Genomic DNA, 16,398 nt, shown 5'->3' on the forward strand with positions numbered 1-16,398 from the left:
TGTAATTATAATAATCTGTTTATCCAGTAACCGTACCGAGTGAAGAAGAAACAAATCCATGTAATCCGTCACCATGTGGTCCAAACGCTCTATGTAAAGAACGAAATTCTGCTGGATCATGTACTTGTATACCTGATTACTTTGGAGATCCGTACTTAGGATGTAGACCCGAATGTGTCACAAATAACGACTGCACCTTCGACAAAGCCTGTTCGAATAACAAGTGCGTAGACCCGTGTCAAGGAGCTTGTGGCATAAACTCGCAATGTACAGTAGCACACCATAATCCAGTTTGTCTTTGCGTAGATGGTTATGAAGGCAATCCTGCGGTATCTTGTCATCCACAGCGTAAACGTAGGTTATTCGATATGATTTGAAGTTTAAATTATTAAATTGAAGTAACAGTTTAATTATGAGATTGATCTTCTATTTTAGCTCCACTTGCGGATACAAATCCTTGCATACCTTCGCCTTGTGGACCTTATAGTCATTGTAAAGTGGTCGATGACCACGGAGTGTGTTCATGCCAAGAGGGATATATTGGATCGCCTCCTGCATGTAGACCGGAGTGTGTAACAAGTACAGATTGTCCGCAAAATCAGGCATGCATTCGACAAAAGTGTAAGGATCCATGTCCTGGAACTTGCGGCACAAATGCACGATGCTTAGTGATAAACCATAATCCAATTTGTACGTGCAAACCTGGTTTTACTGGAGATCCGTTCAATTTCTGTCAATTAGAACAAAGTAAGAATCACCTCCACACACGCAAAAATAAAAATTTGAATAAAAAATTATTTGATTTATTTGATTTTACAAATACTATTTCAATTTTGCTTGTTTCATTATTTCAATCTATCTTGCCTGATTCATTTATTATTTTCTTTTATTTGTATATATGTATTTTCTGAACTTTATTGTTTTTCTTTCTTTCTTAGAACCTATCATAGAGGGGCCTAAAGGAAACCCATGCATTCCTTCGCCATGCGGTCCATATTCTCAATGTAAAATAATCGCAGATGCGCCTGCATGTTCATGCTTGCCCAATTATCTTGGTGTTGCACCAAACTGTAGACCTGAATGCTCGATAAATGCTGAATGTCCGGGTAGTCTTGCATGTCAAAATGAAAAATGTGTGGACCCATGTCCTGGGTCTTGTGGTTTTAACGCTGAATGCTCCGTAGCAAATCACGTAGCATTATGTAACTGTATACCCGGATACTCTGGTGATCCATTCAGTGGATGTTCATTATTTCAACGTAAGTTTTGTCAGATGTATATTAAATTTTCAATTTAATAGAATCTTAAAATTTTATGTGTATGGCATTTAAAAATTGGAAGAAACTTTTCTTATGTTTATGAAATGAAAAAATTGAAATCGATTCTACAAACAAAGCAAGGACATACTTTATTCATTTAAGTTCCAATAAAAATGTTCTTGCTGCATTCACGGGACTTTTTACATGTTTTTTTTGTGCTATTTTGATTTTACAAATCTTATTTTACTTTCACAGATATACCAGAACCCCCACCCAATCCATGCAGTCCTTCTCCATGTGGAGCTAATGCTATTTGCAAGGAAAGGAATGGAGTAGGCTCTTGTACTTGTTTACCAGAATATTTCGGAGATCCATACACTGGTTGTCGTCCAGAATGTGTTTCTAATTCTGACTGCGACCGTAATAAGGCTTGTTCAAATAACAGATGTAAAGATCCTTGCCCTGGTACTTGTGGTATTAACGCTGAATGTAGAACAGTAAACCATTCTCCAACCTGCTCTTGCTTAACGGGATACACCGGAGATCCTTTAGTGAAGTGTGACTTTGAAAGTAAGATCAAAAACTTAAGTTACTTTGTGTTTTCCTTTTTATAAAAATGTGAATTAAATAAATATTACTTAAAATCTTCAGCTATAACGGAAAAGAATGAACCAGTTCAGAATCCATGCAAACCATCGCCTTGCGGCCCCAACAGTCTTTGCAAAGTTGTGAACGGTCATAGCGTTTGCACTTGTGATACTGGTTATATTGGCACACCACCCTCTTGTCGTCCAGAATGTCTTGTGAGTGTGGAATGTTCCCAAGATAAAGCATGTATAGGGAAAAAATGTCTGGATCCGTGTCCCAATACCTGTGGCCTCAATGCTCGTTGTCAAGTAATCAATCACAATCCTGTATGCAGCTGTACGCCTGGATTTACGGGAGATCCGTTCACTAAGTGTAATCCTGAAGAACGTAAGTTTATTTTTAGTTACAAAAACACTAAAACTGGTCAATTCTACATTTATCATTTTTGTGCACTAGTTATATATTGCATATATGTATTGATACTAATATTTGATACTAATATTGATACTAATAAGCAACAATATTGTTATGGATTTACCATATTTTCAGGAATGGTACAATCAAATCCATGTCAACCATCACCATGCGGACCGAACGCAGAATGTCGAGTAATCGGTGATCAAGCAGCTTGTTCTTGTTTACCGAATTATATTGGAAGAGTACCAAACTGTAGACCTGAATGTACGATAGATGCTGAATGTCCTAGCAACGCGGCTTGTATCAATGAGCGTTGTAAAGATCCTTGCGAGCGTGCATGTGGTGTAAATGCCATGTGCTTAACTGTAAATCACAAACCGATTTGTTCTTGCCAGCAAGGTTTTACAGGTGACGCATCTATAAGTTGTGATCAACTTATCATATCATGTAGGTATCAATAAACAAATTTGAATGATGATGAGATGGTTTAGTAACAATAGAATTCATACTAAGCTAATGTTCTCTGTATTTTAGCAACCGAAATGACGCCGACATCAAGTCCATGTACTCCATCACCCTGCGGGCCTAATGCTGAATGCAGAGAACATAACGGAGCCGGAGCATGTGTTTGCTCCGAGGGCTATGAAGGAGATCCGTATAGTCCACAAGGATGTCGAAGGGAATGCGAGAGTAATGATGAATGTGCACCTAATCTAGCTTGCACCCGATATAAGTGCATTGACCCATGTCCAAGAACATGTGGACAGTTGGCGCAATGTATAGTAGAAAATCATGCACCAGTTTGCAGTTGTCCTCGTGGTTATACTGGAGATCCATTCTTCCAGTGCAAACAAATATTAATGGACCGTAAGTGTCTTTCAAACAAAAAAATTTACGTGATTTAATTTTAGAGTTCATTTAATAGAGTTTTGTCTATTCTAGCATCCCCTCCGAAGAACCCTTGTGAACCAACACCTTGCGGCCCCAACAGTCAATGTAGACAAGTAAACATGCAAGCTGTATGTTCTTGTCTTCCAAATTATATTGGATCTCCACCATCATGCAGACCACAATGTGTTGTAAACAGCGAATGTGACACATCGAAAGCTTGCATTAATCAAAAGTGTGACGATCCCTGTCCAAACACGTGCGGACTTAGAGCTCATTGTTTGGTTAAAAACCACAATCCGATATGTACTTGTCCAGTGGGAATGACAGGGGATCCATTTACACAATGTTATCGTGAGTATATTAATTGTTCAGAATTTACTATTTTATATTCTATCCATACTTTATCGGACTACTTAGTAGGACAATATAATCAATAATTTTTTTGCCCTTAGCACTTAAATTTTATGTAACTTGTTACTTTTATTATATTTTCAGAGATTCCGCCTACAACTGAACGACCTCCAACATGTACTCCATCTCCATGCGGACCACATTCTCGATGTCAGTTGCTAGCCAGTGGACCAGCCTGCTCTTGTTTACCAGGATATGTGGGTTCACCACCTTCGTGTCGTCCCGAATGTACAATTAATTCTGAATGTCCTGCTTCATTAGCTTGTGTGCGTCAGAAATGTGAAGATCCATGCCCTGGCTCATGTGGAGTAGATGCAAATTGCCATGTTCTAAATCACGTTGCCATATGTGTTTGCAATGAAGGTTTCACCGGTGATCCATTTTCAAGATGTCTACCAATAAGTGGAAGTGAGTATTCCAAATATAATTGGAAAATTTAGACATATCACACATTTATCATACACTGAATCATTTGATTTTAAGAATAAATCATGTTTTTCTGTATTGATGTAGTGTAATGTAGATTAAAGTAAATTTCATGGCATATCGTAAAATAAATGATAATTTTTTTACAATATCAAGTATTGTTTCAGCACCTACAACGCCAGAACCATCAGATCCATGTAATCCCTCACCATGCGGGCCAAATGCTCGTTGTGATAACGGATTCTGTACATGTTTACCAGACTATAGTGGAAACCCTTATGAATCATGCCGACCTGAATGTACCGGCAGTCAAGAATGTCCTAGGGATAAGGCCTGCTTTAGAAACAAATGTCGGGACCCCTGCCCTGGAGTGTGCGGGCTTAATGCTAAATGTGATGTTATAAACCACATTCCGACTTGTTCATGTATATCAGACTTTACTGGAAATCCATTTACACACTGTAACAGAATAGAAGGAAAACAAACTGATAAACCAAGAGACCCCTGCCATCCTTCGCCTTGTGGACCGAACAGTGTCTGTAAAACTGTTGATAACGCTGCAGTGTGCGCCTGTTTAGAATCTTTCCAAGGAACACCGCCAGCTTGTAGACCTGAATGTATTGTTAGTTCAGAATGTCCATCAACCAAAGCTTGTGTTAATCAAAAATGTATAAATCCCTGTATAAACGCTTGCGGCGTGTCAGCACGCTGTGAAGTTATAAATCATAGCCCTATATGCAGTTGCAGTCCTGAACAAACAGGAGATCCTTTCAAGAGCTGTTACGATGTTGTAAATACACCACCTGAACCAATCGATGCATGTAATCCTTCTCCTTGCGGACCAAATGCTCAGTGCATCCAACGTAACGAAAAAGCCAATTGTAGATGTTTGGAGAATTACATTGGCCAGCCTCCTAATTGTAGACCCGAATGTGTTATCAATCCTGACTGTCCATCTAATCAAGCATGCGTAAGAAATAAATGCATTGACCCGTGTCCAGGTTCTTGTGGTATTAATGCTGATTGTGTGATAGTAAGTCACACAGTTTCATGTATCTGTAGAGAAAAATATACTGGAAATCCCTTTATGCAATGTGTTCCACAAGAAGGTAAATATGAAATATCGGTTGACATAAATAATAATAAAAAATATACATAGTCATTAAATATATTTTTTAAATAACTCAACTTTTTTTCTAGAAATTGTCACGAAGCCTTGCGATCCCTCACCTTGTGGTGCTAATGCTCTGTGTACCCAAAGAGAAGGAGCTGGTTCCTGTTCATGTTTGGAAGGCTATCAAGGAAATCCTTACGAAGGCTGCCGTCCCGAGTGTGTGCTCAGCTCAGATTGTCCAGCTGATAAATCATGTATTAGAAATAAGTGTGCAGACCCATGCCCAGGAATTTGTGGTACTAATGCAGAATGTAACGTCATCAATCATGTACCAAGCTGCGCATGTCTTAAAGGATACTCTGGAAATCCATTTACCCAATGCTCTAAAGATGAACCTATAGAATTTAGTCGACCATGTCAACCATCACCATGTGGGCCTAATAGTGTCTGCAGAGAAAATGGAGGATTAGCATCTTGTGAATGTCTACCAGAATATATTGGTGCACCTCCAGACTGTCGACCAGAATGTACCGTTAGTAATGAATGTCCATCAGATCGCGCATGTCATAAACTGAAATGTGCGGATCCTTGCAGAGGTACATGCGGTATAGGTGCACATTGTCAAGTTGTTAATCATAGTCCATTATGCAGCTGCCCAGCTGGTACTTCTGGTGATCCCTTCAAGAGATGCTTTGAAACTGTACTTTATGAACCAGGACAGCCGGTGCAACCATGTCAACCAAATCCTTGTGGCCCATACAGTGAATGTCGTGCTCTTAATGAAAATCCATCATGCTCTTGTATGCAAGGATACGCAGGTGTACCTCCAAACTGTCACCCGGAATGTCTTGTGAATACGGACTGTCCTTCTCATCAAGCGTGCATCGCTGAAAAGTGCACAAATCCTTGTGAAGGATCATGTGGATTTAAAGCAGAATGCCGAGTGCAAGACCATATTCCGATTTGTAGTTGCCCAGTTGGATATTCCGGTGATCCATTCATCCAATGTTCTGAAGTTATAAGTAAGAAAACTAAAATATACTTGACATTTTAAAAAAGAACTCATTTTTAAAGCCATTTGAAGTTTAATAAATTTACTTTATTCATGTTTGGAAAATAAGTGAAGCTGTTAGGATTTTTTGTTATTGCATAAATGGGTGAACAGTTCAATTTCTTTTATTGCATCAATGGCCCATCTGATGGAAAGTGGTTACCGGAACCCATAGAAATCGCAACGTCAATGCCAACACCCATCTTGAGATATGAGGTCGTAGTTTCATTTTACTGTATAACAGCTGCCTGACTGCTTCGCGGTTGGAATAGGCCATCTGTTTATTATACATCCTTACGATCATTAAGTTACCTGAAAACGCTACCTGTTCAGATTTAAGTGTTAAATGTTTTTGCAGTTACACCAACACCTTCCCCAGAGCCTTGCAACCCATCACCTTGCGGAAGTAATGCTTTATGTAATGCTGGTCTCTGTACATGTGCACATGGTTATTTCGGAGATCCATACGTCGGTTGTAGGCTTGAATGCTCGACCAATGGTGAATGTTCACCTACGCGTACTTGTCAAGGAGGAAAATGTGTTGATCCATGCCCGGGAGCTTGCGGTACTAATGCTATCTGCTCAATCAACAATCATATCCCGTCTTGTACTTGCCCACCGAATACTTTCGGAGACCCGTTCACTTTCTGTACTGAAGTCGTTCACCAAGGTTGGTATTTTGCAATTTTATCAACTTCTGTATTTTTTTCCTTACCAAATGCTAGTAGATTCGAAGAAAAATTGTTAGCACTAGCCCTAGCAAGTGCAGTGCTTCACTGAATCCACCACCGGATATAAGTTGTAATAACAATCCTGATGATATTGGAGTCACCAACATCACAAGACCAATGGTGATTTGGAGCTCCAGTGTAATATCTGATAGAAACTTCGGAGAAATACTGTAGAACGAATACACATTTGACACCTTCCTCATTTTTAAGATGACCAGAGTTTCTCCTAATGTTAATTGCTCAACGGTATCCGTAACTAAATGCTGCTACCGAGATGATTTATTTCTGAAAACTATCATATTCCATTAATTTTCAGATACACCTACTTCGGCGTGTTCTCCTTCGCCATGTGGTCCATACAGTGAATGTTCCGTAAGCGCAAACGGTGCCGCTGCCTGCTCCTGTAAATCAGGTCATGTTGGGTCGCCTCCATCTTGTAGACCTGAATGCCTCGTTAGTGCGGAATGCAAACTTCAACAAGCTTGTATAGATCGCCGTTGCCGTGACCCTTGTGAAGGTGCTTGTGGCCGTGGTGCGCGCTGCCAAGTAATCGCACATTCCCCGATATGTACCTGTAATGATGGTTTTACCGGAGACCCATTCTCATATTGTTACCCGGCACCAGGTATTGTACCAAAAATGTTTAAGTTAAATAAAACAAAATTCGTTGCATACTTTAAATAAATAAAAATGTGATTTTTAGCCACCCCACCCACACCTATTGACCCTTGCCAACCATCACCATGTGGACCAAATTCGATGTGCGTTAATTCTGGTGAAACACCTGCGTGCAGTTGTCATCCAGGATTTATAGGAACGCCTCCAAACTGTCGACCTGAGTGTACAATTAGTGCAGAATGCCCTGCCACTCTGGCGTGTGTTGGACAAAAATGTAAAAACCCGTGTGAACAAGCTTGCGGTCCACGTGCTCTCTGTTCGGTGGTTGATCATCGTGCAACCTGCGCTTGTGAACCCGGATTAGAAGGTGACCCATTCCAGGGTTGTTCTCCAGCACGAGGTAAGATATTAAAATGTGAAAATATGATTTAATATTTTTTCGAGATTTAAGACCTACAGATAAAAAACAGAATTTCAAAACAAGGAGAGGACAGTTAAATTAATATGATATTTGCAAGAACTTATTTTGATTGTAAAAATGTACAATGAAGGTAAACAAAAAATAAATGTGACATTAATCCTAAAACATGTTACAAAAAAAGAATCGCATTTAACACTTAGCTTTGCAAAGCGTGATACAGGAAAATCAGGCTTGAAACATGTGCTTTTGTTAAACAAAATTAAATTGTAAAATCATGCCTCACCTGGTTACTAATTTTAATAGGCCTCCATGAATGTTATTACTTTAGGGCTTTGTGACGACCATGCCAGCCGCAGGGCCCAGTGGTTATTTCATGAATGTTGTGCCTATTTATGTGCTTCAAACATAAGGATTTTTGGAAAAATAATTACGGTTTTGTTACGATAATAAAAACGATATTTTCTTCGAAGAATTCAAACGGGTTGTAACACATTTTTAATTATATGACAAAATAATGCCTATGCTTGAGATCGGAGCACGCGGAGATAACCTAGCACTTACAGTAAGCTTGATCCATTCGTCGTGATGGTCGCTTTGGACAGTGCCGCTAGAGATAGTGACGCTGTTCCCGGACTTGGATAAGGAAGTTATTAAATGACGCCGAGCCCAGCCCAGCTTCAACTAACGCTTCGGATAAAGGAAGTGCTTCCACGGTGGTTAAAAATCTGGTAAGTGAATTTTGATTTACTTTTCAGCTCCGCCAAAGATTGAATATTTAAATCCTTGTGAACCTTCGCCTTGTGGCGCGAATGCAGTGTGTAAAATCCAAGGAAATGCCGGTTCGTGCACTTGTTTGCCTGAATATTTTGGTGATCCATATCAAGGATGTAGACCAGAATGCTTAACAGATTCTGATTGTCCACTGGTATCATCTTGCAGCAGAAACAAATGCATAAATCCTTGTCTCGGTGCATGTGGTGTTAATACTGAATGTTTCGTTAACAACCACAAGCCGATGTGCAACTGTAAGAGTGGTTTCACAGGAAATCCAATGACTATATGTTCCGCACTAAGAGGTGAGTTTCACACAAAAATTTGAGGAATACTATTTTGTATACGTTTCGTGATATCAAATGTGGCAATTTTCAGAAAATGATGTTTACATTGAAAATGTTTGTAATCCTTCACCGTGCGGTAACAATGCAATTTGTAAAAATATAAACGAACAGCCTGTGTGTTCCTGTTTGGCGAATTTCATTGGATCTCCGCCAAATTGTCGACCAGAATGTATTGTTAATTCGGAATGCAAACCTAGTAAAGCTTGTATAAATCAGAGGTGCATCAATCCGTGTCCAAAACCGTGCGGAAAGAACAGTGAATGTAAGGTAATCAACCACAGTCCCATATGCAGCTGCCGCCAAGGCTACAGTGGGAACCCATTCACAATGTGCAACCTAGTTCTTCGTAAGTATACTTTTATCATATAAACGTAAATATCTGATTCATATATTATTATAATTTTTACTGTTTTCAACGTAAAATAATACAATTCAAAATAATTTTCCATGTCTTAATTACTTAATTTTATACCTGTTATAAATGTGCATTAAATAAAATTACGCAAAAGAATGATGCTAGTTTTCATTATTTTCACAGAGACCTTACCAAGTGTAGTTGAAACGTCCAATCCATGCTCACCGTCGCCATGCGGCCCATACTCTGAATGCCGTAACAACAATGGATTAGCAAGCTGTTCTTGCTTATCAACCTACATTGGGTCTCCACCGTTTTGCAAACCAGAATGTGTTGTTAACTCGGATTGTCCGAGTAACTTGGGATGCATTTCAGAAAAATGTAGAGATCCTTGTGAGGGCTCATGCGGCTTATTTGCGAAATGCTTCGTAAATAACCACGTACCGGTTTGTTTATGCCCGGAAGGTTTTACGGGAGATCCATTCAGTCAATGTGTGGAAAAGCCTGTGAAAGGTGAGTCTTTAACTCACACCTTTCTATTCGTAACAAATTTTTTTATTGAAATCAGTTCATATAATGTATGTATTTTTAACAGAAATAACTCCAACTCTTCAATTAGACCCATGTCAACCAAGCCCTTGTGGACCTAATACTGAGTGTAGGAATGGCGTTTGTTCGTGTATAAATGGGTATCACGGAGATCCTAATTTAGGTTGCCGACCTGAATGCGTCTATAATGCCGACTGCCCCTCCGATAAAGGTTGCCAGAAAAATAAATGTATCAATCCATGTATTGGCACCTGCGGAGTGAATGCTATTTGTGATGTGATGAACCATATTCCAATGTGCTCTTGCCCCAAAGGAATGGTCGGAAATGCATTTGTGGAGTGTAGAGCTGTTGCAGGTAAAGTACACATTATTATGACTTAATATTACTGTTTCTTTTTAAATTAAAATTATTACTTGTTATCATCAAATGAGAAGTCGCTGGATCGAAAATTATCATTTTCATTTTTTTCTCAGCCTACGATAGTGGGTGTTATTATGAGATACGTGTTTTCGTATATTTCTGTTGATGACATGCTAACAATATTTTATTTAATAAGTTGCCAATATTTAATCTTAACATTAATATGTCCCTATATTATTTCAGTGACAGCTACAAGCCCGTGTAGTCCATCTCCTTGTGGACCTAATAGTCAATGTCAGCAAAGTAATGGACAAGCAGTATGTTCATGTGTACCTGGATATAAAGGCAGTCCGCCTACTTGTAGACCTGAATGCGTAGTCAGCCTGGAATGTCCTCTTAATCAAGCTTGCAACAACCAAAAATGTCTTAATCCTTGCATTGGAGCTTGTGGCGCTGGAGCTGTTTGTGATGTAATTAATCACAACCCAATATGCACCTGTCCTCCTTCGTTTACTGGAGACCCATTTGTTAGATGTTCAGTCATAGGTAATTATATTATTTACGAACGTAATTCATTTACTCTCGGCATAATTTGGTTGATCACTTTATTAATTTCTTTTGGTTATTTTCAGTTGCGGTAGAACCAACGGTAAACCCGTGTGAGCCGTCACCTTGTGGTCCTAACTCTATTTGTAAAATAAGTGGAGAGAATCCAATTTGTGCTTGTTTACAAGATTACAAAGGGACTCCTCCAAATTGTCGTCCAGAGTGTATCAGTAACAGTGAATGCGAGTATCATCTAGCCTGTCAAAATAAAAAATGCATTGATCCGTGTCTTGGTACCTGCGGGTCTAACGCAGAATGTAGAGTAGTTAGTCATGCCCCAAATTGTATCTGTCAAGTAGGATATACTGGAGACCCTTTTGCTTACTGTAGTATGTTAGCAGTAATGGATTACACAGAAATTCTGACACCGTGCAGTCCTAGTCCCTGTGGCGCTAACGCTATTTGTAGAGAACAAAAAGGAGTTGGATCATGTCAATGTTTGGACGGTTATTCGGGCAATCCCTATGAAGGTTGTCGACCAGAATGTGTCGTCAATTCCGATTGTCCTCTTAATAAAGCTTGTTCGAGGATGAAGTGCGTCGATCCTTGTCCAGGAGTATGTGGTTCAAATGCTTTATGCCTAGTTAACAATCATATGCCAACATGCATTTGTCAGCCGGGATATACCGGAAATCCGTTCGGATATTGTACTATTATGCAAGAACGTAAGTACCATTTTTTTATATTCTTCATATATTTTCTGACTTAATGGTTCTTTTGTAAATATAAAATTTAAAAAATATAGTTTTAGTATCAATAAAATCTGAAAATATTTTGCTTTATTTTCAGCTCAAGTATTGGAAACAAATCCTTGTAACCCTACGCCCTGTGGTGCCAACAGTCAGTGCAAAGAAATAAATGGACAAGCTGTATGTTCCTGTTTACCTTCATTTAGTGGTTCCCCACCGAACTGCCGACCAGAATGTGTTGTAAGCTCGGAATGCCCACCGGATTTGTCTTGCAGTTCACAAAAATGCATTAATCCCTGCGAAGGCGCATGTGGAGAAAACGCTCGCTGTAATGTTATTAATCACAGTCCTATTTGTGTATGCAAGCAAGGATTAACTGGAAATCCTTTCACAAGATGCTATCCAATAACAGGCATGTATAAATTTATTATAAAAATTATGAAATTGTTATAACAGGATAAAATTCTTGTTCCATTTTTGTTTGAAGTTTAAGTTTATGTTATTTTCTTACAGGTTCTAAACCGCCTCAAAATATACCAATACAAGATCCGTGCATCTCTTCGCCATGTGGACCATACGCAGAATGTAGAAATATAGAACATGCTCCATCTTGCGCTTGTAAATTGAATTATGTTGGAACTCCACCTAACTGTAGACCGGAGTGCACTATAAACTCTGAATGCTCTAGTAACCAAGCGTGTATTAATGAAAAGTGCCGCGACCCGTGTCTTGGTGCCTGTGGAATTAATGCTCAATGCTCTGTATTTAATCATGTCGCACAGTGTAGTTGCATTGAACAACACACTGGAGATCCTTTTACTCGTTGCTCACCTGCAATAGAACAAGACGGTGGGTGTTTTTTTTAATATGAAACCGTTAAAATACAAAATGTGAAATTTTGAAATGTTATAAAATGAAGCATGTTCGTTAATTTTGCGATATCAAACAAAATAATTGTATTGCTGAATATTTTTTCTAGAATTCTCGGAACCTGACCCATGCAACCCGTCGCCCTGTGGAGGAAACGCAGAATGCAATAATGGAATTTGTACATGTTTGCCTGATTACCAAGGTGACCCGTATTTTGGATGCAGGCCTGAATGTTTGCTCAACAACGACTGTCCTCAAGAAAAGGCTTGTGTGAAGAAAAAATGTGTGGACCCATGCTTTAATACGTGTGGCACAGACGCAATTTGCAACGTGTATAATCACTTGCCAATGTGCTCGTGTCCAAATGGATTTACAGGAAATGCTTTTCTACAATGTCGACCTATAAAGAATATTGAAGAAATAAACCCATGTAGTCCTTCGCCTTGTGGTCCAAATAGTCAGTGCCGAGAAGTTAACGGACAAGCGATTTGCTCCTGTTTCCCCGGATTTTTCGGAGCTCCTCCAACTTGCAGACCAGAATGCATATCGAGTGCTGAATGTGCATTGAACAAAGCTTGTTCTAATCAACGTTGTATTGATCCTTGCAAAGGAAATTGTGGTACAGCGGCCATATGTCAAGTTATTAACCACAATCCTATATGCTCTTGTCCACAACGATTCACCGGCGATCCATTTTCGAGATGTTCTGTTCAAGGTAGCCTTTGTTTATCAACAATATTTTTAGAGTTTGAATCACCAATAAACGCTTCAAATTTATACCTCAAGATCATTGCGTCATCATGGTGTAACACTGCAATGCCATGGATTGTAATTCGGCAAATATCTAACCGTGTAACCGCATCCAATAGCTCATTTGTTTATTTATTTATTTATTGATCTTGTCATAATATAACAATTTTTTTTGTCGCATTACAGAAGAAGAAATACCTCAATATGTAAATCCTTGTGAGCCATCACCTTGTGGACCGAACTCAATTTGCAAAGAAGTTGGTAACTCGCCATCTTGCGCATGCTTGGAAACATACTTAGGCCATCCACCAAATTGTCGACCAGAATGTATCGCAAATTCAGAATGTCCCAATAGTATGGCATGTATGAATCAAAAATGCAAGGATCCATGCCCCGGTTCTTGCGGATCTAATGCAGAATGTAAGGTTGTGAGTCACGCGCCGCAGTGTATTTGTTCCCCTGGTTATACAGGAGACCCATTCATAGCTTGTTTAGTGCAAGACATACCTTTGACGCCATGTCAACCTTCACCTTGTGGTCCGAATGCAATATGTAAGCAGCAAGGAAATGCCGGCGCTTGTGTATGTTTACCAGAATATTTAGGAAATCCATACGAGGGCTGTCGTCCAGAATGTATAGTTAATTCTGACTGTGCAACCAATCTAGCATGTATTCAAAACAAATGTAAAAATCCATGTAACAGCGCTTGTGGCCTCAACGCGATATGTAATGTCATAAATCATTCACCAAAATGTGAGTGTTTGCCGGGATTAACTGGAAATCCATACCAAAACTGCTATGAGCAAAGCGCAGGTTTGTGTTAATTGATTTTTCGTATTTGATGAATCGTACTCCATTTAAGTAGAGATTATTAAAACAATGTTTTCTTGACACAGATACTCCTTCGGTTACGAAAAATCCTTGTACGCCTTCGCGGTGTGGTCCCAACAGTATATGCAAGATTAATAATGAACAGGCTGTGTGCACTTGTCAACAAGATTTCATTGGAACACCACCATCATGCAAACCCGAATGCGTGGTCAGCTCTGAATGCTCGCAACAACAAGCTTGTATTAAAAAAAAATGCAGAAATCCTTGTGAAGGTGTTTGCGGACAGAACTCTGAGTGCAAAGTTATCAATCATAGTCCCATTTGCACATGTCGTGTACATTACACCGGCGATCCATTTAATGGTTGTTCTAAAATTGGTATGTGTTATTTTATTATAGTATAGAAAAAAATGTACTATAGTTGATAGGTTAAATATTCACGACAATTTTATTCATTTATTTTAGTTGCTGCTGAGATTATTCCTCTGCCAACAAATCCATGTCTACCATCTCCGTGTGGTCCATTTGCACAATGTCGTGATATAGGTGGATCGCCTTCATGTTCTTGTTTACCTCTTTATATTGGCCAACCTCCAAATTGTAGACCAGAATGTACTATCAACACCGATTGTCCTAGCGATAAATCGTGCATCAATGAAAGATGCATAGATCCGTGCCCTGGGTCGTGTGGAATCTACGCAGAATGCAGAGTTCAAAATCACGTTTCAATCTGCACATGTCTTGAGGGTTACACAGGAGATCCCTTTAATGCATGTATACTGAAACCACAAAAAGGCAAGTGTTTGATTCTATATACCTTTTCTTGTTTTTAACTTAGTTTTCTAAAAAAATTGTTGAATATTTCAATTTATTGTTTTTTTTTTTAAACAGACCCTGTTCCTTCTGATCTTTGTAATCCATCACCTTGTGGACCAAATGCCATTTGCAATGACGGGATATGTTCTTGTCTACCTGAATTCCAAGGTGACCCGTACTTTGAATGTCGTCCAGAGTGCACGATAAGTTCAGAATGTCCGATGAATAAAGCTTGTGTTAAAAATCATTGCGTGGATCCATGTCCGAATACATGTGGTACTAATGCCATTTGTCAAGCAATAAATCACATGGCAGTGTGTACATGTCCGGCAGGGATGTCTGGCAACGCATTTATACAATGCAACCCTATAAAAGGTAAAAATAATAGTTATTACAGTTCCACACTTAGTAGTGTCGTGTAAGATATAACAGAATTGTAAGTTTTTAACATGTGTAAAAAAAAAACATATTTTTCAGAATTTTCCATTGTAAACCCATGTCAACCAAGCCCGTGTGGAGCAAATAGTCAATGCCGAGAATTAAATGGTCAAGCAATATGTACATGTTTACCGGGATATCGCGGAACTGCGCCTTATTGTCGCCCAGAATGTGTGGCAAGCTCTGAATGCCCATCGGACAAAGCCTGTAGCAATCAGAAATGTATTAACCCATGCCAGGGAACTTGTGGTGTTGCAGCCCAATGTCAAGTAATACATCATAACCCCATTTGTACGTGTTCTACAGGTTTTACGGGAGATCCATTTACACGATGTACTGCTACGCGTAAGTAGTTAATTTTTTTTAAGTTTTCATTAAATTGAATAATGAAGAATAAGTGTGGTTGAAGTTGATGTTTTCTTATTTTAGCTCTCGAGTTACCTACGGCCCCTATAAATCCTTGTCAACCATCACCGTGTGGTCCTAATTCAATTTGTCAAGAAAACGGCAGCCAAATACCTTCTTGTCAGTGTATGCCCGAATACATTGGTGCACCGCCGAATTGTCGTCCTGAATGTCTCGCAAACAGTGAATGTGCTCCTCATTTAGCCTGTATCAATAAAAAATGCCAAAATCCATGTGAAAAAGCATGTGGTACAAACGCTGAGTGTCGAGTTGTGAGTCATACAGCGGTCTGCATTTGTCCAGAAGGATATAGCGGTGATGCAGCAATTCAGTGTTCACAAAATGCTGTTGTTCCATTCGAAACACTTTCAGCTTGTGAACCTTCGCCCTGTGGAGCAAACGCAGAGTGTATAGAACGGGCTAGTGCAGGTGCTTGCATTTGCCGAAAAGGATATATCGGAAATCCATATGATGGCTGTCATCCAGAATGTGTTGTAAGTTCGGACTGTCCGAGTAACAAGGCTTGCACAAGAAATAAGTGTATAGATCCATGTCCTGGTACATGTGCATCGAACGCTAATTGCCAAGTTGTTAACCATTCGCCTCTTTGTACATGTAAAACGGGATACATTGGAGATCCATTCACCGCATGCAAACTCGAACGTAAGTTGTAATATTTATAAT

The 16,398-nt window shown here is 39.3% G+C and overlaps 1 protein-coding gene across 1 annotated transcript in view; it reads left to right on the forward strand.

Moving 5' to 3' along the window:
* Positions 1-16,398, forward strand: part of LOC692894 (notch-like protein) — a 105,220-nt gene that overhangs the window by 52,795 nt on the left and 36,027 nt on the right. Inside the window, exons 42-70 of the mRNA XM_021347059.3 lie at positions 28-354; positions 436-747; positions 939-1,259; positions 1,515-1,829; positions 1,911-2,234; positions 2,397-2,711; positions 2,799-3,131; positions 3,207-3,506; positions 3,651-3,974; positions 4,160-5,101; positions 5,193-6,128; positions 6,516-6,827; positions 7,205-7,513; positions 7,592-7,906; positions 8,683-9,003; positions 9,077-9,391; positions 9,584-9,913; positions 9,996-10,304; positions 10,554-10,856; positions 10,943-11,581; positions 11,706-12,017; positions 12,119-12,454; positions 12,585-13,190; positions 13,412-14,038; positions 14,122-14,433; positions 14,521-14,850; positions 14,947-15,246; positions 15,349-15,654; positions 15,739-16,377. Of these exons, the coding sequence (XP_021202734.2) occupies positions 28-354; positions 436-747; positions 939-1,259; positions 1,515-1,829; positions 1,911-2,234; positions 2,397-2,711; positions 2,799-3,131; positions 3,207-3,506; positions 3,651-3,974; positions 4,160-5,101; positions 5,193-6,128; positions 6,516-6,827; positions 7,205-7,513; positions 7,592-7,906; positions 8,683-9,003; positions 9,077-9,391; positions 9,584-9,913; positions 9,996-10,304; positions 10,554-10,856; positions 10,943-11,581; positions 11,706-12,017; positions 12,119-12,454; positions 12,585-13,190; positions 13,412-14,038; positions 14,122-14,433; positions 14,521-14,850; positions 14,947-15,246; positions 15,349-15,654; positions 15,739-16,377 (11,670 nt within the window). The remainder of the gene's footprint in view (positions 1-27; positions 355-435; positions 748-938; positions 1,260-1,514; positions 1,830-1,910; positions 2,235-2,396; positions 2,712-2,798; positions 3,132-3,206; positions 3,507-3,650; positions 3,975-4,159; positions 5,102-5,192; positions 6,129-6,515; positions 6,828-7,204; positions 7,514-7,591; positions 7,907-8,682; positions 9,004-9,076; positions 9,392-9,583; positions 9,914-9,995; positions 10,305-10,553; positions 10,857-10,942; positions 11,582-11,705; positions 12,018-12,118; positions 12,455-12,584; positions 13,191-13,411; positions 14,039-14,121; positions 14,434-14,520; positions 14,851-14,946; positions 15,247-15,348; positions 15,655-15,738; positions 16,378-16,398) is intronic.

The sequence above is a fragment of the Bombyx mori genome, chromosome 10 (genome assembly GCF_030269925.1).
Source record: "Bombyx mori chromosome 10, ASM3026992v2".
Classification (NCBI taxonomy): Eukaryota; Metazoa; Arthropoda; class Insecta; order Lepidoptera; family Bombycidae; genus Bombyx; species Bombyx mori.